Source organism: Erythrolamprus reginae, chromosome 6 (assembly GCF_031021105.1).
Source record: "Erythrolamprus reginae isolate rEryReg1 chromosome 6, rEryReg1.hap1, whole genome shotgun sequence".
NCBI classification, from domain to species: domain Eukaryota; kingdom Metazoa; phylum Chordata; class Lepidosauria; order Squamata; family Dipsadidae; genus Erythrolamprus; species Erythrolamprus reginae.
In genome coordinates, this window is record NC_091955.1 from 82,376,959 (window position 1) to 82,404,552 (window position 27,594).

The following is a 27,594-nucleotide window of genomic DNA, read 5'->3' on the forward strand; positions in this document are numbered from 1 at the left end:
ATTTGGATGTGTTATTAGTGGTCCACATCAGGCTCAGCTTGTCACGGATTTCGAGGACCAGGAGATGGATGAGTACTGGCATCACAGGCCAGTGTTCTTGTCACCCAAGTCTGAGAGTGAGAGTGAAGGGGAGCTGGAAACTGGAGGAACCACCAGAGACTGTAGAACTCACAATTACGGTATTGTCTGACTCAGTGGACGATGGGGACTTTGAAGATCAGGACACTCTGTTAGATGCAAGGGTAAGGAGGATGAGACTGAGACTTGAATATCTATCTTTAAGGGGTTCTTGGCATTAAATTGATCTATTGGACATTTGGCCACACCTTAGCAGTATATAAGGACAGGCTGATGAGAAAGGGGGTGTGGCAGACTATGTTCCCCATCATGGAGGAAGGTGCCTCACAGCTGAAAGACTTCTGCTTCGACAGACTTGGATTCCTGCATGCTGCATGAGCTGTTTATATTCTCTGAACTGTGCGTGTAGATAAAAACCAAAGACGCATCATTAGTGGAGATTTATGACTCTATCTGGCTGGCATCCCAGACTATTCTTATCTTCTGCTCATTATAGAAACATGGCCAGCATGGAATTCCTTGCGTTAAACCTTGTATTGCAGAAATAGTGTTACCAATAGACTTTTGCCTATGAGTGCTTTTGAACCAACGTGTGTGGGGGTCTTTATTTCTGATAATTGATCCGGCTGGACAGAACAGGATGCTTGGCAACTGTTTCATATTTATGAACATTCACTTAACAACCAGGTTCCTCATTTCACAACCGCACTTCAGAAATGCAGCAAGAAAAGTCGTAAAATGGGGCAACACTCACTCAGCAAATTTCTTACCTAGCAACATAACCTCTGGGCTCAATTGTGGTCCTAAGTCGAGGACTACCTATATTTTTCATTGCATCCAAGGCAAGTCCCCACATGCATGAGCTACTCACCCGACTCAGCTACCTCCGAAATGAGCACTCCTTGTTCTTCTGCCATGAAACCCAAAATGGAAAAAATGGCAAAGCCAGCCACAAAACTTGTGCCACTGTTCAAAAAACACAGAGCGATGCAATCCCTAGAAGGAGGAGAAGAGTGAGAGATGACATGAGAAAAGAGCAATAGTTTGCAAAGACATCATGGTGTCTATATAAGAATGTCAACACTGGATAGTCTAAGGGTAAAGTTTTGGGGGTTAGGTGATGATACTACAGAGTCCGGTAGTGAGTTCCATGCATCAACTATTGGGTTTAAAATGTGCACACCTGTGTCTTGAAGTTGTTAAAAGTAGTTGCATAGATTTTAAATTTGAATGTAAATGTAATGGTCCTAGGAAATAATACAGGATTAATTTTCCAGGCACCTTGATAGTCTTCCCTGAGAAGGGAAGAAGAAGAGGAAGGGGAAATGGAAGAGGAAGGGAGGGAAGGAAGGAAGGAAGGAAGGAAGGAAGGAAGGAAGGAAGGACCCATCACACATAAATTCAAGAGACTTATGGCTGAAAAAAATAACCTGTTTAAAAACCTGTTACCAAGATTATTATGGACATTTTCTTAATTAAAAGATTATTAATCAACTGGGGGGGAAATAGACATTGCAGCTCTTGTTTACACTGGTAATGATCCTACATGACATTTAATACAGCACAATATTATTTATCCTATTGATCAAAATCCGTGATGAATGCTTAGAATTGCTTGTCATTCAGCAAAGCCTTTCGCAAACATAATTTTTAGGGATCTGCAGGATTTTGCTGCTTCCACAAAACTAATAAAAACAGCATCGCAATGTCACACCTTTGTGCAGGCAAGCAGTGCTATGATGTATATAATAAACGGGCTAGGTTTGATGGGGATGCCATGACTGTTCTCTGCCCACCCTTGCCTCCCCTATGGTCACTCCGGGCAATTTGTATCTTCCTTTTCACTTAATTTTTTTAATTGTTTTCAATTAATGTGTGACTAAAGAATTAGTGACGAATAAGATCTTAAACCTTAATTATTCAGATGCAGTGCAGAGTTTTAATTGCCTGTGATCGCAAATTATTGAAATATAATCAAAGGGTAGTGTATAATTGTATAATAAATGTTTTATTTTTAAATAATTAAATCCTGTTATCACCCCATGCCCAGCTTGTACTTAAAGCATGGATATAATATTGTTGCTGCATAAAACGGAAAACAATGGAAGAGTTGGCTGCAAGGAGGAAGCTAATTTATTTATTTAATTAATTAATTCATTATATTTGTTTAGAAAATTCACCGTGGTTTTGGGCAGCTTACAAACAATTAAAAAAACCAAATATAAAAGAATAAAAAACTAACAAACACACCACTATTGATTCTGAGAGTGGGGCTTGAAGGTCAGGTGGGAATGGCTTCAGGTGAGTGTGGTTTGGTGGTCATGTGATCGGGTGGGCGTGGCCAACTTGAAAAATGTGGGGAAACTCACTAAACGCTCTTGCTTAGCGACCAAAAGTTTGAGCTCAATTGTCATAAGTATTGAGGGTGGGGGCAACTCTGATATCTGGAGGAAGTTGGTTCCAGAGGGCCAGGGCCACCATAGAGAAGGCTCTTCAACTGGGTCCTACCAAATGACATTGTTTAGTTGACGGGACCCGGAAAGGCCAACTCTGTGGGACCTAACTGGTCACTGGGATTCGTGCGGCAGAAGACATTCTGGTCTGATGCCATGAAGGGCTTTATAGGTCATAACCAACACTTTGAATTGTGACCGGAAACCGATCAGCAACCAATGCAGACTGCGGAGTGTTGGTGTGACATGGGCATAATTAGGAAGGCCCATGATAGCTGTTGCAGCTGCATTCTGCATGATCTGAAGTTTCCGAACACTTTTCAAAGGTAGCCCCATGTAGAGAGCATTACAGTAGTCGAGCCTCGAGGTGATGAGGGCATGAGTGACTGTGAGCAGTGAATCCCGGTCCAAGTATGTTTTGGAACATATCCTAAAGGTTATAGGTATACACTGCTCAAAAAAATTAAGGGAACACTTAACACAATATAACTCCAAGTGAATCAAACTTCTGTGAAATCAAAACTGTCCACTTAGGAAGCAACACTGACTGACAATCAACTTCACATGCTGTTGTGCACATTCAACTTTGTACAGAACAACATATTCAGTGAGAATATTTCATTCATTCAGATCTAGGATGTGTTATTTGAGTGCTCTCTTTATTTATTTTTTTGAGCAGTATATTTATTTGTGGCAATTGTTTTCTGTAGCATGTGATATATTTTGCAGTTTCAGCAGAAGAAGCAAAATAATAAAACCTGGTTTGAAGAGATGGGAATTAGACAAATCATGACACTTTGAAAGCAAGTAGGAATTCTTCAAACCTGCTTCCGCTATTGAGATGAGGTGTAGGAAATTTAACAAACAAGGAGGAGAAGAGTTATAAATGTTAGAGACACATTCAGTTACCTGTAACAGTTGTTATGATACTTATTGTAGCTGCCCAAAGCTGTTAGGCACCCCAGGCAAATGGCATATGAGAAGAAGATCTGAGTGCCTGCATCCATCCATACCTACAAGCAAGAAAAACAACAACAAAAGAATAGAATCCATAAGGGTCCATCAGTTTTTAAAGGTATGGTTGTGGTTAGCTCTGGCCCTGCTCCTGCCCCAAAGACTGTGGATGTGGGGGAGACATCCACATGCTGCAGGCCTGTTTTGCCCCCGGTGGAATCTGCTGATGAAGGCTCCTCTGACCAAGAAGACATGAGTGACAGGGAGGAGGAGAGTGTGGCAGACAGCTCAGAAGGAGATCAATTATCTAGCTCCTCCTTGGATTCAGAACAAGAGTTAATGATACAGCCACGCATGCGGAGAGCGATGCATAGGCAACAACAACTGAGAGATTATTATCAAAGAAAATGAGGCCACCTGTGGTTGGGTGGGGCTGTGGTAATTAGTGAGGCTGCTATAAATAGCAGCCTGTGGGTTTGGCCATTGTGGAGGATTATCTGATCATTGTGTTTCGTGACTGCTTTACTGACTTTGACCTTTTGTGTGCTGATTTTTCCCCGCTTTGAAACTAAACCAGGGCAAAGTGTGTTTCATTTTGTGAAAGAAGAAGGACTGTGAATTGCCTCACAGCTGCAAGCTAAGTATCACAGAACTGATAAGGGACTTGTACAAATTACCAGTTTGTTTGGAGTCGAGTGCTCTTGGCTATACCAAAAGAGGGCTTAGTTTAAGTGAATTTTCATTATAAAGAACATTGTTTTGAATTTTCAAACGTGTGTGTGCCTGAAATTTGTACCTGTGAATTTTTGGGAGAAGTCTACCAGAGAGCCCGACAGAACAGAAGGAGTTGGGCAGCCTATAAATTTAATAAATTAAATTAAATTAAGAAGATTAAGAAGATCAAGATCAAGATGGAGGAAGACCATGCTCAGTGCTGCAGATTTGCCTGTTTCAAGGAGCTTGGGTAAAGACTCCTGAAATAATTGTGTATGGGTCTGGAGAAGGCCACTGAAGATGGAAGGTGGATGAAAAGATCATCAACAAAGGCAGGGGTGGGTTCTACCTATCTTTCCTACCAGTTTCCATCACATCGGAAGTGTGCATTTTGCATGCGCAGAGGGTTCTTTCAAAGCGACTTTTAGGAAGCGGCAAATGGAGGATCAGTTCAGGGGGATGGCCCTCCACCAGCAGAAATGAACTGGTCTGAACTGGCAGCAACCCACCACTGAATAATGGGGAATAGTTATAACTCAAGGGTTGAAATGAAGGGTCTTTGGTGCTCTGGTTCTTTTCTTGCAGATGCTTCATTATCATTATCCAAAACAGTTAACATCATCAGTGGGAAGAGATCATCCACTATCAGATTAATGAAGACTCTTTGCTAGATGTTGTGTTTGGGCCTGGGCCAACTGTTGCTCCCACAGATGGGAGAGACACGGCACACACTGAATGCGAAAGCCTGGCTGACAGCCAGGAAGATGTGGCAGACAGCCAGGAGGACGAGGCCACTGGTACGCAGGATTCAGCAGACAGCTCAGGGGATTTGACATACAGTCCCTCAGACAGTCTTTCGTCTCTGGATTCTTCTGCAGATCAATATATTGATCTGTGTAGCAGAAGAGCTATGCAGAGAAGGGATCGACTGAAGGAGTATTACAAGTCATCATAGTAGCACCTGGGCTGGGTGTGGTTCTTATACTGAGGGCTGGGTGTGGTTTCCTTAATGAGGGCTAAAGGGATAAAAGGGAACAGAGGCCCAAGGCAAACTGTGGCTGTTTATCTGTGTTATTTTGTGGTTCCTGCTCTGAAGTTTCTGTTCCGTGCTGTTGGAGTTTTCAACCCAGCTTTTTCAGACAAGTGGGAGGTGAAAACTCTGGGACTTGCTGTTTGCTTCAAAGATTCAAAAGGACTCCTGAAACGTCTTGGCTCATTCCAGGTTGTCTTTGTTTGTTTTTTCCTGTGTTTTTGTATGCGGCTGAAGTAAGCCTTGCACTATCATTGTTTTTGGACACTAAGAACTGTTTTGAGTAACCCTTTTTTGTTTATTTAATACAAGTTTGCTGATTAGCAGAACACGTGTGTGTTTGATTTCTTTTCCTTGGACTGTTACGCATTGCCTGAGCCAGTCAGGCAGAACACTAGATATCTATTACGCCTCATAGTTATTACATTTTTAAAAAACAGAATTATCAAACCCTTTCCAATATACCATATTGTCAATACAACAACAATTTTGCACACCAAAAATTTGATTTTATTTATATCAAGTTTATGTTACTTTTCCAAACCAGAGTTCTTAGTGACTTTATTTAATATTATAAAAAAATATCAATAAATTCTAAGTTTAATATTTTTATATAAAACAGTGCCACAGGCTTCATTGTAATCAAAGCAATCCTACCAGAAGTTACTTAAGAGGAGATTCCTGTACATGCATAGCTAAGAAACAGAGATTAGGAGGAAGACCATAAGATTATCAATATCATAAGCAAAGTTCAGGAGATAGAATCTCTAATTCTTTAACTAAATCCCATTTCCCCTTGTAATCAGCAGGTTATAAGGTCTAAAATCACATGCTCAGGTTTAAACTATACTTTCTAAGGGAGTATCGATTCTTGCATACTGTGCCAGAGATTCTTCACTGAGATACATCACCTGCTGCAACTGATCTTTCTCTGCAATCTATGACTCCCACCTATAACTGGAAGCTACTCTGATCATGTATCAGCCAGCCCTTAGTACTGTCAAATACTAAACTGCTTCAGTATGAGCCAATCAATACTCAAAACATTGAAAATTACACATCAGAAGTCTAATATCCTCGAGTGTCAAATGGGTGGGATTCAGCTGGTTCAAAGCAGATCGGGTGAATCAGATGTTAATTTTAATCTGGTTTACAGAACCTGTTGTTCCTAGGGCTGGCTGACCCCAGCCCACCCCACCCTGCTCCTTGCAACGCATTTTGGATGCCAGGTAAGTGCAGGGCCCACGCGTGTTGTGGTTAGCTCTGGCCCAGCTCCTGCCCCAAGGACTGTGGATGTGGGGGAGACATCCACATGCTGCAGGCTTGTTTTGCCCCGGTGGAATCTGATGATGAAGGCTCCTCTGACCAAGAAGACATGAGTGACAGGGAGGAGGAGAGTGTGGCAGACAGCTCAGAAGGAGATCAATTATCTAGCTCCTCCTTGGATTCAGAACAAGAGTTAATGATACAGCCACGCATGCGGAGAGCGATGCATAGGCAACAACAACTGAGAGATTATTATCAAAGAAAATGAGGCCACCTGTGCTTGGGTGGGGCTGTGGTAATTAGTGAGGCTGCTTTAAATAGCAGCCTGTGGGTTTGGCCATTGTGGAGGATTATCTGATTGTTGTGTTTCGTGACTGCTTTACTGACTTTGACTTTTTGTGTGCTGATTTTTCCCCGCTTTGAAACTAAACCAGAGCAAAGTGTGTTTCACTTTGTGAAAGAAGAAGGATTGTGAATTGCCTCACAGCTGCAAGGTAAGTATCACAGAACTGATAAGGGACTTGTACAAATTACCAGTTTGTTTGGAGACGAGTGCTCTTTGCTATACCAAAAGAGGGCTTGGTTTAAGTGAATTTTCATTATAAAGAACATTGTTTTGAATTTTCAAAACGTGTGTGTGTCTGAAATTTGTACCTGTGAATTTTTGGGAGGAGTCTACCAGAGAGCCCGACAGAACAATGCGGAGGTCTTTTCTCCCAAAAATGGGCCTACTGGAGGCCCTCTGGAAATAGGCCCATTTCTGGCCTTCGGATGGCCTCCGGTCCCCAGGGGAGTCTATTTTTGTCCTCCCAGAGGCTCGAGGAAGGCTTGTGGAGTCTGGCGAGGGCAAAAAAAGGCCTATTGGAATTACCAGAAGTCCAGAAATGGGCCTATTTCCAGAGGGCCTCCAGTGCTCAGGGAAGGCTGTTTTCAGAGAGAGACACTGATGAGGTTGTAAGTCAAGGACTTAACAGTTCACTTGAACAATGATGATCGTTCAAGCCAGTCCCACCTGGTCACATGGCCAGCAAGCCACTCCTACCCAGTCACATGACCATCAAGCCACACCCACAAAATAAACCACACCCACAAAATAAGCCACACCCATAGTGTGGCAGTAAAAATTTTGGCTGCCCATTACTGCATGTAGGGCTTTATAGGTAACAACCAACACTTTGAATTGTGTTTGGAGAGCAATCGTTCACCAATGCAGCTCGTGGAATTATTATTATTATTATTATTATTATTTATTCGATTTGTATGCCGCCCCTCTCCGAAGGCAGGGAATGTTGTAGATACAGGGGCAATTTTTTTTCTTCACTTGAAAGACAAATCTTAATGGAGGGGGGGAATCACCCAAATATTAAAGTCAGAGGTGGTGGTGGTGAATCTCCCATCAACACAAGCAAAGAAATGACAGCCTTCTTTTGCAAATCTAAGCCTGCTAGTCCAGAGATAAACTAAAATCTACTTTTCTGACTGACATCAAGCCTTGTGATGACGGGTGAGGGAAATCTACAGTGGGATAACTAAAGTGGTACCTCTACCTAAGAACGCCTCTAGTTATAAAATTTTCTAGATAAGAACTTGTATGTTCAATATTTTTTTGCCTCTTCGCATCAACCATTTTCCACTTACAAACCTGAGCCTCCGAAACTGTAACCGAAAAAGGCAGTAAGAAGCCTCCGTGGGGCCTCTCTAGGAATCTCCTGGGAGGAAACAGGACCGGAAAAGGCGGGGAGAAGCCTCTGTGGGGTCTCTCTAGGAATCTCCTGGGAGGAAACAGGGCTAGAAAAAGGAAGGGAGAAACCACTGTGGGGCCTCTCTAGGAATCTCCTGGGAGGAAACAGGGCCTCCACCCTCCCTTGTGGTTTCCCCAATCGCAAGCATTATTTGCTTTTACATTGATTCCTATGGGGAAAATTGTTTCTTGTTACAAACTTTTCTATTTAAGAACCTGGTCACTGAACGAATTAAGTTTGTAAGTAGAGGTACCACTGCACTTATTTGACTGACATCAAGCCTTGTGATGAGGGGTGAGGGAAAGCTACACAGTGGGATAACTACACGGTTTTGCCAAGTACTTGCTAGATTTTAGGCTCGCTTGAGAGGTGTTTAAAAGGTTACGAAGGGTTCTGCTGACCTATTTTTTTTTCCAGGCTCACATTCCTTTAATCTCCTTTGGAGACACCGTCTCAGCACAAAAGGCTGGTACAGCAGCTCAGCAGGAACCTGGATTTTGATATGGAGCAACTTGTCCTGAGGAGATTAAACACACAGTTGGGCAAAGGATTTTTAGGAAGACAAGCTGACCACTGTTCCTTTGAAACGCTCGCTTTATCGTGTGTGGTGGCCTCTCGTGGTATATTCCCTGCCTCTAAGCATTGTGAAAATGTATTTTCGACAGTAATTTTTGGTCATTACATGCAATTTTTTTTTTCATATGAGCAGGAAAAAAATTGCAAGTATAACCTTTGAATCCAGTGCTCCTGAATTCTACAAATTAAGATGGTGATCGGCTGAAAGGATTCAACTGGCAAAATAAAAAAATAGGGATTATAGATCGTACAGTTGTATTTAAATAATTAACATTCCCTTTGCCTTCCCTGCTTTCACAGTGATGATGAAGGTCTTATATTTTATAGGACGTTTTTTAGAACCCTGTCAATCCATCCCACCCCTCAAAGGACCAAATGGTAAAGAATATAATGAAGTTGTTAAAGCCAACCTTTTAAATATATTCTTCGGCTCTGTCTTTGTAAACAGCAATGGCTTATATGCCCAATATTTCCTAGTCACACCCCAAACAATTGCAATGATCTAACACAAATTGATTTTACAGAAGATAATGTTGGAAAAGCATTACACAACCTATTGAACTACACAACCATAGCTGAACCTCTAAGCATATTTTTTGAAAAATCCTTCAGGACTAGACTCTTACCCAATTTATAGTCACTAGCCACAGTCATCTTCAAAAAAGGAGATCCAAGTAACGTTGAAAATTACAGACCAATCTCTTTATGTTGCTTCACCTGGAATCAGTCATAAATCAATCCATCTCCCTTCACTTAGAAACTAACAACATACTCTCTAACAAACAATTTGGTTTCAGAAAAAAAAAATCCTCTCACCAGAAACCCCTACACTGCAAAAACATATGGACTTCACAACTTGATCAGGGTAAATCAATAGATGCAATTTACACAGACTTCCTTGGAAAACATGAATAGATTATGTATGGTAATTTATGTTCCTGTTAGTACCCTCAAAGCAAGACTAAGCAGAAGGAGAGTTGACCCATAAGAAAGTCACATCAACCATGTTCTAGAGCAGGGATCTCAAACCTTGGCAACTTTAAGACTTGTGGACTTCAATTGCAAGAACAGTGAGAGTTGAAGTCCACAAGTCTCAAAGTTGCCAAAGTTGGAGAATCCTGTTCTAGAGTCCTCTTCATCTTACTTAGATCACTACTGTAAGAATAAGGTTCTATTTGGAAAATGAATTTTGAAGCTAAGCAGGAGGATGTAAACGAGGTCTCCATCCATAGCAGAATAGCAAAGCGAAGGCAAAAAAAAAAATAATAATAAGAAGAAGAAGAAGAAGAAGAAGAAGAAAGCTCCCTTTGGGATTATAATATACAGACTCAGCAAAGAAACCGTAAGCAGAAAACAAAGCAGGGAAGTCAGCAGAATTATTGTGATGTCAAAATGCTGCTAAACAAAAGGTTAAAGACAGAAAATCAGGGAAGAGGCTGGAGATTGGCAGGAGAGGGACAGAGATGTCTTTGTAACAACAAGGTTTGATTGTAACTCCAATTGACTTTCCAACGGAGTAAAGTTCCGGGCTGCAGCAAGGTTACAGATGCTGCAGGACTCAGCATTTTTCTCCCATTTTAGAATTATGAGCATAAAGATATAATCAGATATAATCAGAAAGGAAGAATCAGTCATGCAGGTATCTCACAAATGAAAAATAGGAATGTTTGCATACTTCTAAGGATCCCTTCCTGAGTCCCCTAAGCACTCTCTCACTCTCTTTCTCTTTTTCTCTCTTTCTCTCTTTCTCTCTCTCTCTCTCTCCATTCGCTGTCTCTCTCATCTATTTGTCTGTCTGTCTGTTTGTCTGTCTACCTACCTATCATCTATCTATCTATCTATCTATCTAACTAACTAACTAACTAACTAACTAACTAACTATCATCTATTTATCATCTATCTTTCATCTATCTACCTATCATCTATCTACCTATCATGTATGTATATATTTATTTATTTATGTATATATGTATGTATGTATGTATGTATGTATGTATGTATGATTTCTCTCTCTCTCTCTCTCTCCATCCATCCATCCACCCATCTATCTATCTATCTATCTTTCATCTATTTACCTATCATCTATATACCTATTGTCTATTTATTTATCATGTATATATATATGTATGTATCATCTATCTATCTATCTATCTATCTATCTATCTATCTATCTACCTACCTACCTACCTACCTACCTACCTACCTACCTAAGACCAAAATAACTCAAGGCACAGAATATCCAACCCATCTTCCTCTTCCTATTTTCCCCAAAACCAAAACCCTCTGAGGTGAGTTGGGCTGAGAGTCACTGGCCCAAAATCACCCAACTGGCTTGCATGGCTAAGGCAGAACTTGAACTCATGGCCTCCTGGCTTCTAGCCTGATGCCACTATCTCTAGACCAAACTTGTTCTCTCCATTGCTCAATGTAAAGCTCTTCTCTGACTGCTCTCTAGAGGATATGTATTTACTATTTTATTATTTGTTTATTTCAGGTTTTTAAATTATTTGATTTATTTATTTTTTGTTTAATTTATTTAATCAATTTATTTGCTGCGCATCTTGTCTGGAAACAACTCTGGATGGAAGGAGAACACTAAAAAGTAGAAGTTAAAATAAAATGTTTAAAAAAGATTAATTTATACCCAGAGCCAATATGGTATAATGATTAAGATTCTGAACAATGATTAAAGTTGTCCTTTGTCTGTGAAGCTCAATGAATAACTTTGGCATAGTTTTATTCTCTTAATTCAGTCTAGTATAGAAGTGTAGGAGAGAGAATTAATGTCTTCTGCTTCAGAGAACCGTTGGCTATACATGCAATGAAAGTTGAAATTAATGAGCTGTGTTGAGTTGGGTTGGGTTGAGTTGAGTTGAGTTGGGTTGGTTTGAGTTGGTTTGAGTTGGGTTGGGTTGGGTTGAGTTGGGTTGAGTTGGGTGGGGTTGGGTTGAGTTGTGTTTGGTTGGCTTGAGTTGAGTTGGCTTGGGTTGGGTTGGGTTGGGTTGGCTTGGGTTGGGTTGCATTGGGTTGGGTTGTGTTGACTTGAATTATATTGGGTTGGGTAAAAGAGAGAAAGAGTGTTTTACAAAAGAACGAAAGAGACATTCCTTTTTTTAACATACCTGAGGATCACTGAGTCGAGTGAGGTCTGGGTAAAGGTAGAAGAGGATCCCTTTAGATGCTCCAGGCAAGGAGACTCCCCTGATCAGCAGAACAATCAGCATGAGGTATGGGAATGTGGCAGTAAAGTACACAACCTGGTAAAGATCAAAAGATACTCAGTGTAAGTAATGGCTAAGCAGAACAACCAGGTTGCCACAAACAAATGGTGCTTTCAGCAAGCCTATGGTGATTTCCCATAGTCCCATATCCTTCAGATGGTACAGCCACTCTTTAACAGGTTAAGATCAAGGTTAAAAGGTTAAAATCTTGGAATGGTCATCCCCTCCCATTGGGAGGGCATCAGGATGCTGAAGACTATGCAATACCCCCTTACTCTTTTAACTTTGACTGAGGAATACAGAAGGGTGAAAAGAAGATGAGAGTTGCTTTAGAGATATGTGGGTCAATCTTGAAACTGGAAATGTCAGTTATTCAGGTCTTACGTCTGAGCAGTGAATGACATATATCCCACTTCTTAATAATTATGACTTATTGGGTAAGGTACTATCAGTATTGGGTTGCTAGCAGAATGGTAAAGGACACCGCACCACTAGCAAAACCTGAGCTGCCCATACTGCTTCGGGTGTCTTCCATGCGTGTGCCCACGTCCCAGCAAGATTTTGCTTCTGCGCATGAGCAACCAATTCCATACTAAATCATACTGTATATATTTCTAATTTCACTAGTATTTTATTCCCTTTCCCCATTCCTTCCATATAAAGTTTATTTATTTATTCATTCATTCATTTGTCCAATACATAAATACATAGGAAGAAAAGTAGACATGTAGTAATATAAATAAGGGTAAAAGTGAACTTATAGGAGAGGATATATGAAAGGAAGAAAATATATATGAAAAGCGAGAGAAAGGAAAGACAATTGGACAGGGGACGAAAGGCACACCGGTGCACTTATGTACGCCCCTTACTGGCCTCTTAGGGGTTGAGACGATTGAGTCCGGTAATGAGTTCCACGCTTCGATAACTCGATTGTTGAAATCATATTTTTTACAGTCAAGTTTGGAGCGGTTCGTATTAAGTTTGAATCTGTTGCGTGCTCTTGTGTTGTTGCTGTTGAAGCTGAAGTAGTGTTTGACCGGTAGGACGTTGCAGCATATGATCTTGTGGGCAATACTCAAGTCGTGTTTTAGGCGCCGCAGTTCTAGGCTATCTAGACCCAGGATTGTTAGTCTATTTTCGTAGGATATTCCGTTTCGAGTGGAGGAGTGAAGGGCTCTTCTGGTGAAATATCAAAAACCCAAAAGAGAAACAGAAGACAGAAAATCTCTTCTTGAGATGAGCCGTAGTAATTTTAAACAGGCACTAAGAACAGATCATGGGGTAAAGAGAGAAGTTTAATTTAAAGCACTTTTGAAATTCTACCTGCATTCCCCCACACACACACACTTTCCCATTAACTTCCAAAAACGGAATCAAAGGCCCTGGATTCATTTGAAGGAAATACCTGCAGACAAATAGCTCATCACTCTGACATGCGCCCAGTGTCTGCCTCAAAATTGGCATGCAATCTTTAGCAGAGCTTCCTGCTGGCATATTGAGCAGCTACTAGTAAAATGCAATTCCTCCCTTTGAAAAGTTTTTCTTCTCTTGTCACCATCTGTCACATTCAAAAGATCATTTCGAGGCATTTCTCCTCCGCATTGTAAGTGTTCTCTTAATTATGAGCAGAAATTTTATTTTCACCAATAATAAATCACATAGAACCGAATAGAATTTTATTGGCCAAGTGTGATGGGACAGACAAGGAATTTGCCTTGGTGCAGATGCTCTCAGCGTACATAAAAGAAAAAGATACATTTGTCGAGAATCATGCAGCAGCCAAAAAAGCCAACACAATCCTAAGCTGCATCAACAGGGGGATACACTCCAAGACCAGGGAAGTCTTAATACCACTCTACTACGCCCTGGTGAGACCACACCTGGAGTACTGTGTTCAGTTCTGGTCAACACACTTCAAAAAAGACATTGAAACTCTGGAGACTGTGCAGAAAAGAGCAACCAAAATGATCAGGGGTCTAGAAACCAAGACTTACGAAGAGAGACTGCGGGAACTGGGCATGGATAGCCTAGAGAAAAGGAGGGCCAGAGCGGACATGATAGCAGTCTACAGGTATACGAGGGGTTGCCACAGAGAGGAGGGGATCACTTTATTCTCCAGGACACCGGAGGGCTGGACGAGGAACAACGGCTGGAAGCTGACCAAGGAGAGATTCAACCTGGAAATAAGGAAGAATTTCCTGACGGTCAGAACGATCAACCAGTGGAACAACCTACCAGCGGACATTGTGAACTCCAATACTCTGGACATTTTTAAGAGGAAATTGGACTGCCATTTGGCTAGGATGCAGTAGGGTTCCTGCTTAGGCAGGGGGTTGGACTTGATGACCTGCATGGTCCCTTCCAACTCAAAATAAAATAAAATAAAATAAAATAAAATAAAATAAAATAAAATAAAATAAAATAAAATAAAATAAAATAAAATAAAATAAAATAAAATAAAATAAAATAAAATAAAATAAAATAAAATAAAATAAAATAAAATAAAATAAAATAAAATAAAATAAAATAAAATAAAATAAAATAAAATAAAATAAAATAAAATAAAATAAAATAAAATAAAATAAAATAAAATAAAATAAAATAAAATAAAATAAAATAAAATAAAATAAAATAAAATAAAATAAAATAAAATAAAATAAAATAAAATAAAATAAAATAAAATAAAATAAAATAAAATAAAATAAAATAAAATAAAATAAAATAAAATAAAATAAAATAAAATAAAATAAAATAAAATAAAATAAAATAAAATAAAATAAAATAAAATAAAATAAAATAAAATAATTTGTACCTGTGAATTTTGGGAGGATTCTACCAGAGAGCCCGACAGAACACTATTAAACTATTTTAATACATATCGACAAAACAATGTCATCTGGCAGGACCCAGGGAAAGAGCCTTCTCTATGGCGGCCCCGACCCTCTGGAATCACCTCCCCCCCCCCCCGGAGATTAGGATTGCCCCCACCCTCCTTGCCTTTCGCAAACTCTTAAAAACCCACCTCTGCCGCTAGGCACAGGGAAATTGATTCCCCCTGGCCGTTTTGCTTTATGTATGGATTGTTTGGGGTGTATGACTGTTTTTATATTAAGGGTTTTTAACTGTTCTTTTTAATAATTGGATTTGTACTGTGCTTTGCTGTTGTGAGCCGCTCCGAGACTCCAGAGATGGGCGGTATTCAAATCAAATCAAATCAAATCAAATCAATAAAGCATATATTATGAAAAATGATACATTTCTTCCCAAACTACAACAAAAACTTGTATTCATTGCGCAAATAACAGAGTTGTAGGATGTCATGGCAGATAGAACAAAATTTAAGAATCCTGATTTATTCTAATTGGTGGATATTCTTCTTATGCAGAAAAATTGTTCCCAAGTTAAGCCATGGATTTGTTTTCATTGACAATTACTGGAGATTGAATTCATTTTTTTTTACATACAAGATTTGGTGATGGAATTGGCTATTGATCACTGAGCAACAGAAAGCCACGGCTGAGTTAATACATTACATAAAGCCAGAAAATGGCTTGATTTAGATTTAGCACAATTTGTAAATCCACCAACTGTGTTTTCTAACCAAGACTTGTACCTTGGTGTTACGCCTGAATGAGGCTCGCTCAACGGACTGTAATTAAAGTAAACATTGCTCTGATTTGTGAATTCATTCATTACATTTAGTCTCCAATTGGCAATGAATCATTGAAGCTTCGAAATTTCTGCCTGAATGTTACTTCATTCACTATTTTTCCATTTCAAAAACAAAAGTTACATTAAGTCAAGAGGAGCATTAGCAGAACAAAATATCAAAATTGATTGGTGGCCTTATATGTTAGTACACTAAAAGCGGCAAACTGATTTAAAAAAAGAAGGGATACAGGAAAAGGATACAGCCCCCGACAAAATGATATTAGGAGGAGAAAAAACTTCATAACAAAAATATACAACTATTTCATAAACTATGAAATGGAAACAGAAATAGTGAAAGGATCTATGATTAGCTGGACAAGAAATATTGGATATAATATTTACATTGACCAATGGGAGACAGTATGGAAAAAGAACTATAAAATAACTAAATCAGCAGCATATAAAGAAAATATTATAAAATTGTTTTATAGGTGGCATATATCACCATCAAGACTAGCCCAAATGTATCCCAAATTAAAACCAAATTGTTGGAGATGTACAAATACAAATGAAACATTTTTCCACATGTGGTGGACCTGTCCAAAAATTAGAACAATATGGATTAAAATTAGAAGTTGGATATATGAAATCACGAAAATTAAACTACTATTTAAACCAGAGATTTTTTTATTAGGGATAATAGACTGAAAGGTCAAGAAAAAAGAATACCATCTAATACAACACATAATAACGGCAAGCAGGATTACCATAGCACAAAACTGGAAAAAAGAAGAATCACCAACAGAGAGAGATCTGATCAAAAAAATGCTAGACTGTGCTGAATTCGATACCTTAACACAAAAACTGAAAAATAATAAGAAAGTACAAGATACAGATACATGGAAAAACTTTTACAAGTGGGTCAATGACCGGGGGGGGGGGAATGAATGAATGAATGAATGAATGAATAAATAAATAAATAAATAAGATTGAAAATACACCAACAACCCAAATATAGATAAACTTTACCTTATTTATTTGTTGACAATTCTTTTCAACAGAATTATTATTGTTATTTCATTATAAAAACAGAGATGTATACATGTACAATTTATATCTATATATGATTTCGCTGATACGAATTTTCGTAAAATTATATTAAGATCGGCTGCAAAGTGGCAGCAGGGGTAGGGAGGGTGGGGGTTATTTGTTGTATGGTGTTGTAACAGAAAAGTTACAAATGTACTTACAACCTATGAACACAACGATCTGTTAATGTGTGTCTTTTATATATGTATATATTTAATAAATTCTATTTTTTTTAAAAAAAACAAAAACAAAAGTTACAGTTTAATTGGAAAAATACATATGAACAGGGATTCTAAAAAAAAACCTTTTTTAATTCCTTGGTCCATTGGCTTAGAATATATCCACAAAAGGAGGTTGTCTTTCACTTATTTTTGAATTGAAATTACAGATCAAAAAGGAGTTGGTAACTCATGCATGTCCACTTAACTGGCTCAACACTTAACCTTTTTGTAGATGCAGCATGGAAATTACTCTATTCTCTGCGATATAGCCAAACCAAAACACTAAAAGAAAATTTTGTTCTCACCTCTTGTTCACAAGTCACCACAATTAATGTCACTCTAAAAGATAAAGTACCATACACTTCTACAAATGCTTGATTCCAGAAATGAATAAAGTTTCCAAAAAACTAGGGCAACTATGTTAATATAATCTGTTAATTGAGTCAAGTATCTCCTGAATTACAATAGATAGCTATAGAAAGGGCTATGCAGTGATGGGCTGCTACCCCCACAGGGGGGGGGGGGAGCAGGGCACAGTGGGGGTAGTAGGTTTATGCACTATTTATTGAATACTTAATAGTTTTTTTATTGTCCTTCCTTCTCTAGCATCTTAGTATGATCCTTAATTACTTTTAAAATAGAAAATAATTAAATAGCATGTTTTTACTCATAAACGCTTTAATCATTTAATTGTTATCTAGAACTGAAGTTAAAGAACATTGAACTACTTGCCTAATCTGTTATCATACTGAACCTTGTGGGTTCAGTGCAAAACCTTAAAATGTTACTGTGCTCCTCAACAGATAACGCTGTCTGTCATTTGCCCTTTTTGTGACTATTCATATAATGTGATTTAATCAACTGAAAAAGAGTCCAAGCACCTATTTGAGAACTTATCTTGGTCGGTAAGCCACTCCCACCCAGTCACATGACCTTTAAATCACCCCCAGTCACATGATTGTCAAGCCACTCCCACCTGGTCACATGACCATCAAGCCACACCCTCACAATAAACCATGGCCATAGTAAAAAAAATTGCAGCCCTTCTCTAAGGCTATGCAGTAGATTACGAAATAGCTCAATATGACTTGACTCAGCATCTATTTATCCATGCACCTTATGACAACCCTGTTACTTGGTTGTGCTACCAGTGCTTCCAAATCTATCAGGCGTGAAAGATCAGGACCGCATGTGAAGTTCCAATTAAACTAATTTATTACTGTTCCTTCCTATGCATAGGAATCTACTCAACTAACAGTAGCACTATCTTGACATTAGATAAGGGTCAACAGAATTCAAGAGGAGTTAGACTCCTGCCTCCTGCCGCACGAATCCCAGCGGCCGATTAGGTCCCACAGAGTTGGCCTTCTCCGGGTCCCGTCGACCAAACAATGTCGGCTGACGGGACCCAGGGGAAGAGCCTTCTCTGTGGCGGCTCCGGTCCTCTGGAATCAACTCCCTCCAGAGATTCGAATAGCCCCCACCCTCCTCGCCTTCCGTAAAATGCTGAAGATTAGATTAGATTAGATTTATTGGATTTATATGCCGCCCCTCTCCGTAGACTCGGGGCGGCTCACAACAATGGTAAAAAACAATACATAGTAACAAATCTAATATTTCGCAATCTAAATTACAGTTTTAGGTTAAAAAATCCAAAAGAAACCCCAATATATAAAAAACAAGCACACAGTCGAATCATACACAGAAACTACATGGGCAAGGGGGAGATGTTTCAATTCCCCCATGCCTGACAGCAGAGGTGGGTTTTAAGGAGTTTCCGAAAGGCAAAGAGGGTGGGGCCAATCCTAATCTATGGGGAGAGCTGGTTCCAGAGGGTCAGAGCCACCACAGAGAAGGCTCTTCCCCTGGGTCCTGGCAGACCCACTTTTGTCGCCAGGCATGGGGATAATTACCATCTTTCCCACTTTTTATTATATTTTTGGCCTTACTGCATGATAGATTAGGTTCATTAGACTGCATAGTTAGGGGTTTTATTATGTTATTAATGTCTTTTTAAATGGATTTAATTTTTTATTATTGGATTTGTAATGTATTGTATTACTGCTATGCTGTGAGCCGCCCCAAGTCTTCGGAGAGGGGCGGCATAAAAATCTAATAAACTAAACTAAATCTAATAAACTAAACTAAATCTAATAAACTAAACTAAGCCCATAGAGATTGTAGACTGATTCCTCTTTTGACTCTACACCCAAGTTCTGTCACTCTTTCTCCTATACAAGCAAGCTTAGATACTGACTTGAAGAATAACCCATGTGTTCAATGCATTCTTGGATGATAGAAGATTTATTTTAACGAAAAAGGAGGAAGGAAGATTTTTAAAAAAAAAAAAATCATGGCCCTCTTCTGCTTCTGTGTTTTTCCATGTCTACAGATATTCTCTCCCTGCCGTAAAAAGAAAACAATCAAGCTTTTATACTAATTTGGGTTTTTTTTTAGTTTGTAAGCTAGAAACAGCATAAATCAAATCCTTCTTTAAGCCAAATCTCCTTCCCAAGGATTTATAAACCTTTTCACCCACTGGAATAAAAACAAATAATTCTGAATACTTTCACTGCCCAACTTAAGACACTTAATTTCCTACCTTATCAATTTTCTTATTATTCATTTGTTAGAATAAATTCTATATCCATTTATATCCCATCTTTGGTATAATGATAATGATAATGATAATGATAATGATGATGATGATGATGATGATGACGATGATGATGATGATGATAATAATAATAATAATAATACAGTAATAATAATAATAATAATAATTTCTTAGATTTGTATGCCGCCCCTCTCCAGAGACTTGGAGCGGCTCACCACAATAATAAACAGTGTACAAATCCAATACTTAAAAACAATTTAAAACCCTTATTATTAAAATAGTCAATAAGAGCTCAAGGCAGCAAATCTCATAAGAAACTGACCAGATTCTTAAATATTGGCTACTGCTTGATGTATGTTTTCAGCACCTGGGGCTTTCAATAGTGATATACCAGCAGTCCCTAAACGTGGCAACTTTAAGACTTGTGGACTTCAACTCCCAGAATTCTCCAGCCAACATAGAAGACCTATGCAGCTATGATGATGGGGAATCCAGAGCACAATACCATGGTCTTTCGAGACTGAAGGATGTCAATGAAGCTATGATAATACTGCTGGAATTCTCCCACCTGTACTTCAGTAGACTTGAAGGTAATAACACATCACATACTAAGGCTTTTGGCTCTAGGATTTCAAGAACTTACCAATGAATCTAATGACCTGAAATGGGTGTCCTGAAAACAGCAGAATATTTGCTTTGTTGTAAAGCCTGGCAATAATCCAACATTGCTGATTCATGTTGATTCAAAGAAGCAATAACAGATGTTTGGCTTAGATGTGACCTTTTATTCCCTTTGTTTCTAAAACAGTGTTTCAGGGGGATTTCGCTTCTAGAAAGCCTACTGTGATCAAAATATTGTTCACTGCTTCATGGTGTTGCATAATAAAATTAATTCTGTTCAGTTCAGTTCACAGGGGTTTATATATATTTTTTCCAAGTGACTTATTCCATGTCATTCATCTGAAGGGGACTCGAATTCTCCCCCTGGTGTTTTCTCCTTTGATTTTGAAATATCTTGACAAGTTTCACAAGATGTGTGAAGCTACTGCTGCGATGGAATGGAGAATGTTTGAGAACACTTCACAGAGGGTTTTTTTACCACTATCACGCCCTCATTCCCCTAAAACTCATATTGTCCATCTGAGAAGAAGCAAAGTGAAATATTTCCAAGCAGTTGGGTAGAGGAGCGATTAGTTTGGAATTGCACAGGAATAGAACTAAATTTGCAATCGTATTATAAGTACAGTAGTTGCGTCCTCTTCGCTGATGATGTAAAAATATTTAACACCACCTACTGCTTCCCTACGAAGCGACCTTGGCTATTTGTCAGAATGGTTGAACAACACTGGCAACAAAAACCCAGAACGCTAAATGCAAGCTGGGCAGACAAGACCTCGTAGATGACCCTTATTCTGTCAAAGACCTAAGAGTATGCATCTCAAATGATCTAAGCCTCAGAGCTCACTGTAACAGCATTGCCAAAAAAAAAAAGCATTAGAGTTGTTAACTTAAGTTTATGAAACTTCTTCTCCAGTAACATTATATTACAAACTAGGGCAGACTAGAAAAACTTTTCTCAAATACAGTTCATTTGCCTGGAATCCACACTATATGTAGGACATTAATACAAAAACTAAAACACGATTTAAGTATTGTCCACAAGATCATATGCTGCAACATCCTACCAGTCAATGACTACTTCAGCTTCAACTGCAACAACACAAGAGCACACAACAGATTCAAACTTAATATTAACCGCTCCAAACTTGACTGTAAAAAACATGACTTTAACAATCGAGTTGTCAAAGCGTGGAACTCATTACCGGACTCAATAGTGTCAACCCCTAACCCCCAACATTTCTCCCTTAGTCTATCCATGATTGACCTCTCCAGGTTCCTAAGAGGCCAGTAAGGGGCGTACATAAGTGCCCTAGTGTGCCTTTCGTCCCCTGTCCAATTGTCTTCCCTTTATCTCATATATCATATATATTTTCTTCCTCTCATATATTTTCTCTTCTATTTTACATATTATCTTTATATATATATTAGTTCATGTCTATTCTCTTCCATATGTATTGTGTATTGGACAAAGAATAATTAAATAATTAATTAATTAAATAAATAAATAAAACAATTGAGCAAGTCCAGAGGTATTTAACAATAAGAGTACTCTACTCCTCTGCTCATAATACAATACTTTATGCCAGCAGGCTTGAAATTTTGGGCTTGGACAACCTAGAAGAGTGATGGCAAACCTATGGCACGGGTGTCACAGGTGGCACACGGAGCCATATTTTCCAGCACGCGAGCCATTGCCCTAGCTTAGCTCCAGCATGCATGAGTGTACTGGCCAGTTGATTTTCGTCTTGCACCGAGGCTCTGGGGGGGCGTTTTCATTCTGGAGTGCCTCCAGGGGGTGGGGGAGGGTGTTTTTGCCCTCCCCAGTCTCCAGGGAAGCCTCCAGAGCCTGGGGAGTGTGAAAAACAGGTCTACCGGCCCACTAGAAGTTGGAAAATGGGCTGTTTCTGGCCTCCAGAAGGCCTCCGGGGGGGAGGGGAGGCATTGAATTATGGGTGTGGGCACTCACCCAGGTGCAATAGTGTGTGAGCACACACTTTCGGCACCCAAAGGAGAAAGGTTCGCCATCACTCATCTAAGAACTACACTCAGAATTGGATTCAAACTGGTTCGGACCAGTTCACCCAAACCGATAGCAAGCCACTGGTTATGTCACGATGACGTCATGGAACTGGTTCTGTCGGTGCCAGTCCTCTGTTATCTTTTTTAAAATTTATTTATTTTTGAGAAGGGATTTTTTTCCCCCAATTTTTTCCCAGTTTTTTCTTTTCTTCTGCGTATGCACAGAACCCAAGTTTCTTGCACTGCGCATGCATCACCATCTTGTTTTTTTTGGCTTTTGGGAGGGATTGTTTTTTATTTTCCATACGGTGTGGAAGGAACTGAACTAGCAGTGAGGTAAGTTAGAACCCACTTCTGACTGCGCCGCCTATGGTTTGGCCTAAGCTTAGTACACAAAATTGTCTGCTACAACATCCCACCAAAGAATGTGTTGAAGAGTTTAGCTTTGGTTGATTCATCATGGCATCCTTTGTTGTTGGGTCCTTTTAGTGGTGGGATGGGTCTTGAGTCCTTGAGTTTGTTATTTATTAGTTATTTATTTATTGTTATTTATTAGATTTGTATGCCGCTCCTCTCCGAGGACTCGGAGCAGCTCAGAACGGTAATACAATACACAAATCCAATGTTAAAAGCAAAAAAACCAGTTTTAAAACCCTTAATTAAAAACAATCATACAACCCAATCATATAACCCAACCCAAATACCAATCACTCTCATTTAAACCATCAAACATACATTCCATTCATCAGCCGGGGGCTAATGTCCAATGGTCATAGGCCTGTTGGCACAGGTTGGGCTTTAGGATCTTGCAGGAGGCAAGGAAGGTGGGGGCAGAACAAATCTCTGGGGGGAGCTGCTTCCAGAGGGTCAGGGCCCACACAGAGAAGGCTCTTCCTCTAGGCTCCGCCAGGCGACATTGTCTAGTAGTTGACGGGACCTGGAGAAGGCCGACTTTGTGGGACCTGCCCAGTTGCTGGGACTCATACAGCAGAAGGCGGTCCCGTAAATAATCTGGCCCGATGCCATGTAGGACTTTATAGGTCATTACCAACACTTTGAATTGCGTTCGGAAACCAATCGTCAGCCAATGGAGGTCACGGAGTGCTGGAGAGACATGGGCGTACCTAGGAAGGCCCATGACCGCTCGCACAGCTGCATTCTGCATGATGCCAAAGGAGGCACAAAATGCAAATGACAAAAATTAAAACAACTGTTCAATTGTTTGAAATAATTAAATTGAATTGTTGAGTTGCCCGGCAGCAAGTTATCCTGTGGCGAGAAGTCCCTCTTCCACCATCCCGAGTTGAAACATCTTATATCCAGGATGTGAGGGATCTGTATGATATTTTATCAGATTTCCTTCTATGGAAGGCCGACTGGTTGCAATTGTTCTTTCAGCAGTCCTAACTATCTGTTGGAGTTTGTACCTATCCTGTTTGGTTTCTGTACAGATCCAGAAATTTCTCCATAAAACTGTATCGATAGCTGCTGGGCCAGTCACAATGGTCTGAGAACATTTTTTTGTTGTTGTGCCTTTTTTATGATGGCTCTAATGTTTGTTTATTTATTTAATTCGACTTCTATACTGCCCAGTCGCAATGGGACTCAGGGCGTCTTACAGCAATATAAAAATACAAATACAATAATAAAAAGAAGTCAAGTATTAAATACTAAAATGATTTTTAAAAAATGTTATAAACACCCACAAGCAAAACAATCGAAACAAAGCAAACATGCATACCAATCAAACAATTCGGCTGTGACAGATGTAAGCATACACGGCCACCAGGCCTGCCAGCAAAGCCAGGTCTTCACAGCCTTTCGGAAGGTCAGTAGGGTGGGAGCAGTACAGTCACCAGGGGGGAAGGTTGGTTCCATAGAGCCGGGGCAGCCACAGAGAAGGCCCTCCTTCATGGTCCCACCAATCTCCATCATTTAGTTGATGGAACCCGGAGGAGGCCAACCCTGTGTGATCTTATTGGTCTCTGGGAGGTATGTGGCAGAAGACGGTCTCATAAATAGTCTGGTCCGTAAATAGTAATGTTGTTTTATCAGAACACATAAGTCTGAAAAGTGAGATACACTTTTGCCTTAAAAATATGGACTAAATGAAATATCACTCCCTGCCTGTGTATAGATTGGAGCGTCCAGAATTCTGTGGAGAGTGGCGGCATACAAATCTAATACATTATTATTATGATTATGATTATGATTATGATGATGATGATGATGATGATTATTATTATTATTATTATTATTATTATTATTATTATTATTATTGTTGTTATTGTTATTATTATTATGTCAGTACAGCACAGCAAACGAGATCACTATGCTGGATTTCGTATTTCATCACCAGTCGGGCACTTCCCAAGCACCTAGGACTGTGTGATGCAGCGGCGAATTATGTTTGCCGATCCCAGTAAAGCAGCCTTTTGCAATTGATGGATGGAGATTTTGTCAATTCCGATGGTTTTCAAATGTCTGCTGAGATCCTTTGGCACTGCACCCAGCGTGCCAAGTACCACTGGGACCACTTTCACGGGCTTATGCCAGAGTCATTGCAGCTCGATTTTTACATCTTCGTATTTCACTAATTTCTCTAGCTGCTTCTTCTCAATTCTGCTGTCCCCTGGGATTGCGATGTCGATGATCCATACTTTCTTTTTCTCCACGATCACAATGTCTGGTGTGTTATGCTTCAGAATTCGGTCAGTCTGAAGTCGGAAGTCCCACAGTAGTTTTGCTTTTTCATTTTCGACCACTTTTTCGGGCTTATGATCCCACCAGTTCTTTGTCACTGGTAAATGGTAGTTCCGGCACAAGTTCCAGTAGATCATCTGTGCCACAGCATCATGTCTATGCTTGTAGTCAGTCTGTGCGATCTTTTTGCAGCAGCTGAGTATGTGATCGATTGTTTCATCTGTTTCTTTACAGAGTTGTTGTTGTTGTTGTTGTTGTTGTTATTATTATTATTATTATTATTATTATTATTATTATTATTATTATACCGGGGCCAAATCACGCAGTGAACATCCATTGCTGAAAACAAACTTAAGACTGGCCTTTTGAAACTCCTAAACGAAGTCCTCAGCCAGATGTTACATAGAACCAGCTACACAAATAAGCAAGAATGAACTCTCGTGGTCCTCCCCAACGTGGGATATTGCGATGATGAAACGAGTCTTGTGAACTTTAGAAAAAGTGTTTTTCCCCTCTATTACCTTCATCGTGTTTTCCCCCCCTTTGTTGGGCTTTCAGAACTGTAAGCAAAGCTTTCATCCTGTGCCATTTCCTTACACAACGGGATCCCAGCAGGTGTTAGGAAAAGCATCCAAGGCAGAGTTGTTATGGGTCAGCTGATGCTGAATGTAGACATAGCCTTTCTCTTAATTAATCTGATTTTAGAAGACATTCCAAAATTATTCAGGTTACCTTAGAGCAGTGATGGCGAACCTTTTTTCATTGGGTGCCAAAAGAGCGTGCGTGCAGCACACAAGAGGTAAGATATTTTTCTTTTGTGAGCTTCTGTTTCATCATTTGCAGGGAAACAAGCTCATGAAAGAAATGCCACAGAGAACTGACCTGGGGCGATGGCCTGTGTGCCAGCAGAGAGACCTCAGCATGCCAGCTCTGGAACGTGTGCCATAGGTTCGCCATCACTGCCATAGAGTATATCCCATAGTGGGCTGCAGTCAGTACAGTCAGGTGCGCAGCCACCATGAGATTTGGCTTCTGCACATGTGTAGGAAACCAAATCTCACACAAGGATGCTTGTGAGATTTCACTGCTTTTCAGTGGGGGTTTTGCTTCCGTGCATGCAAAGAGCCAAAGAAATCACTGAAAATTGGGTAGTAATAATAATAATAATAATAATAATAATAATAATAATAATAATAATAATAATCACAATGACTATCACTATCATTATTATTATTACTATTATTATTGTGATTGTGATTATTATTATCTTTGGAGAGGGGCAGCATACAAATCTAATAAATAATCATAATCATAATCATAATCATAATCTAGTCAAAGTCACAGTCACAGTCACTGTCAATGTCACTATCACTATCACTATCACTATTATTATTATTATTATTATTATTATTATTATTATTATTATTATTATTATTATCATCATCTTTGGAGAGGGGCGGCATACAAATCTAATAAATAATCATAATTATAATCATAATCATAATCATAATCATACTCATACTCATACTCATAATCATAATCATAATCTAGTCAAAGTCACAGTCACAGTCACTGTCAATGTCACTATCACTATCATCATCATCATCATCATCATTATTATTATTATTATTATTATCATCATCATCTTTGGAGAGGGGCGGCATACAAATCTAATAAATAATGATAATGATAATGATAATGATAATCATAATCATAATCATAATCATAATCATAATCATAATCATAATCATAATCATAATCTAGTCATAGTCATAGACACAGTCACTGTCACTGTGATTACGATTGTGATTGTGATTATGATTATTTATTAGATTTGTATGCTGCCCCTCTCCAAAGACTCGGGGTGCATGAGCATGCTTGTGTGAAACTCATCTTCTGCACATGCACAGGAAGACAAATCTCACCCCAATGCACACTCCCGCATGATGCGTGTGCGCCCACTGGAGGCACGCAAGCCACCGGGAGCGCACCAGGAGCTCTGGCAACAGGTGGCCCTTCCCTGAGTATATTGCTATAAAATGACATTTGCAAAGATATATCTAGCAAAGAAGAAACAAACATTAAAGGGAAATTGAAAAATAAAAATAATGAGAAGTGGGAAAAGAAATCTCGGATAAAAGGAATTTATGGATTAATTATGGAACTTTTAAAGGGTATCTTTGCTGCTTTGGTTCTCCCAAATGTGAAATACATGCTTCGCATGCTGATAGCCTAGTTTCAGGATCTTGTTCAGCCAATAAAAGAGACTGAATCATTTTTGCATGTGGAGCTCACTTTTTTCTTTAAAATCAGCCTCTAAGAATCTCAGGAACAAAGCCGCGATCAGAGCTGGGGAACCGGGTTTGGAGGTTTAAAGCAAAACTTTGAATCAAGGATAGGGGCTGCACGAAGCCTTGAGCTATGAGTTGCTGACCCCGGAGTACAAACAAATTCCTTTCTAATCTCTTAGAAAGCAAATGGAGAAGGAAAGTCTTTCCAAAATCCTGGGTTGCCGCTGCTGCTACTCAAAATATAATATTAGGATTTTTGGTCTCTTAGCGCTACCCAACCGGGGTTGTAGCAGATTAATTTGTCTAAATGCAGAATGGTGAATTGCTGCTCAGCATGGCAAATTAACT

At 39.4% G+C, this 27,594-nt stretch overlaps 1 protein-coding gene across 1 annotated transcript in view; it reads right to left on the reverse strand.

The window, feature by feature from the left end:
- The window catches only part of LOC139169795 (sodium- and chloride-dependent GABA transporter 2-like), a 96,579-nt gene that overhangs the window by 33,645 nt on the left and 35,340 nt on the right, over nucleotides 1–27,594 (reverse strand). Inside the window, exons 7-9 of the mRNA XM_070756447.1 lie at nucleotides 11,936–12,070; nucleotides 3,441–3,544; nucleotides 950–1,074 (exon numbers count right to left, since the gene is read on the reverse strand). Of these exons, the coding sequence (XP_070612548.1) occupies nucleotides 950–1,074; nucleotides 3,441–3,544; nucleotides 11,936–12,070 (364 nt within the window). The remainder of the gene's footprint in view (nucleotides 1–949; nucleotides 1,075–3,440; nucleotides 3,545–11,935; nucleotides 12,071–27,594) is intronic.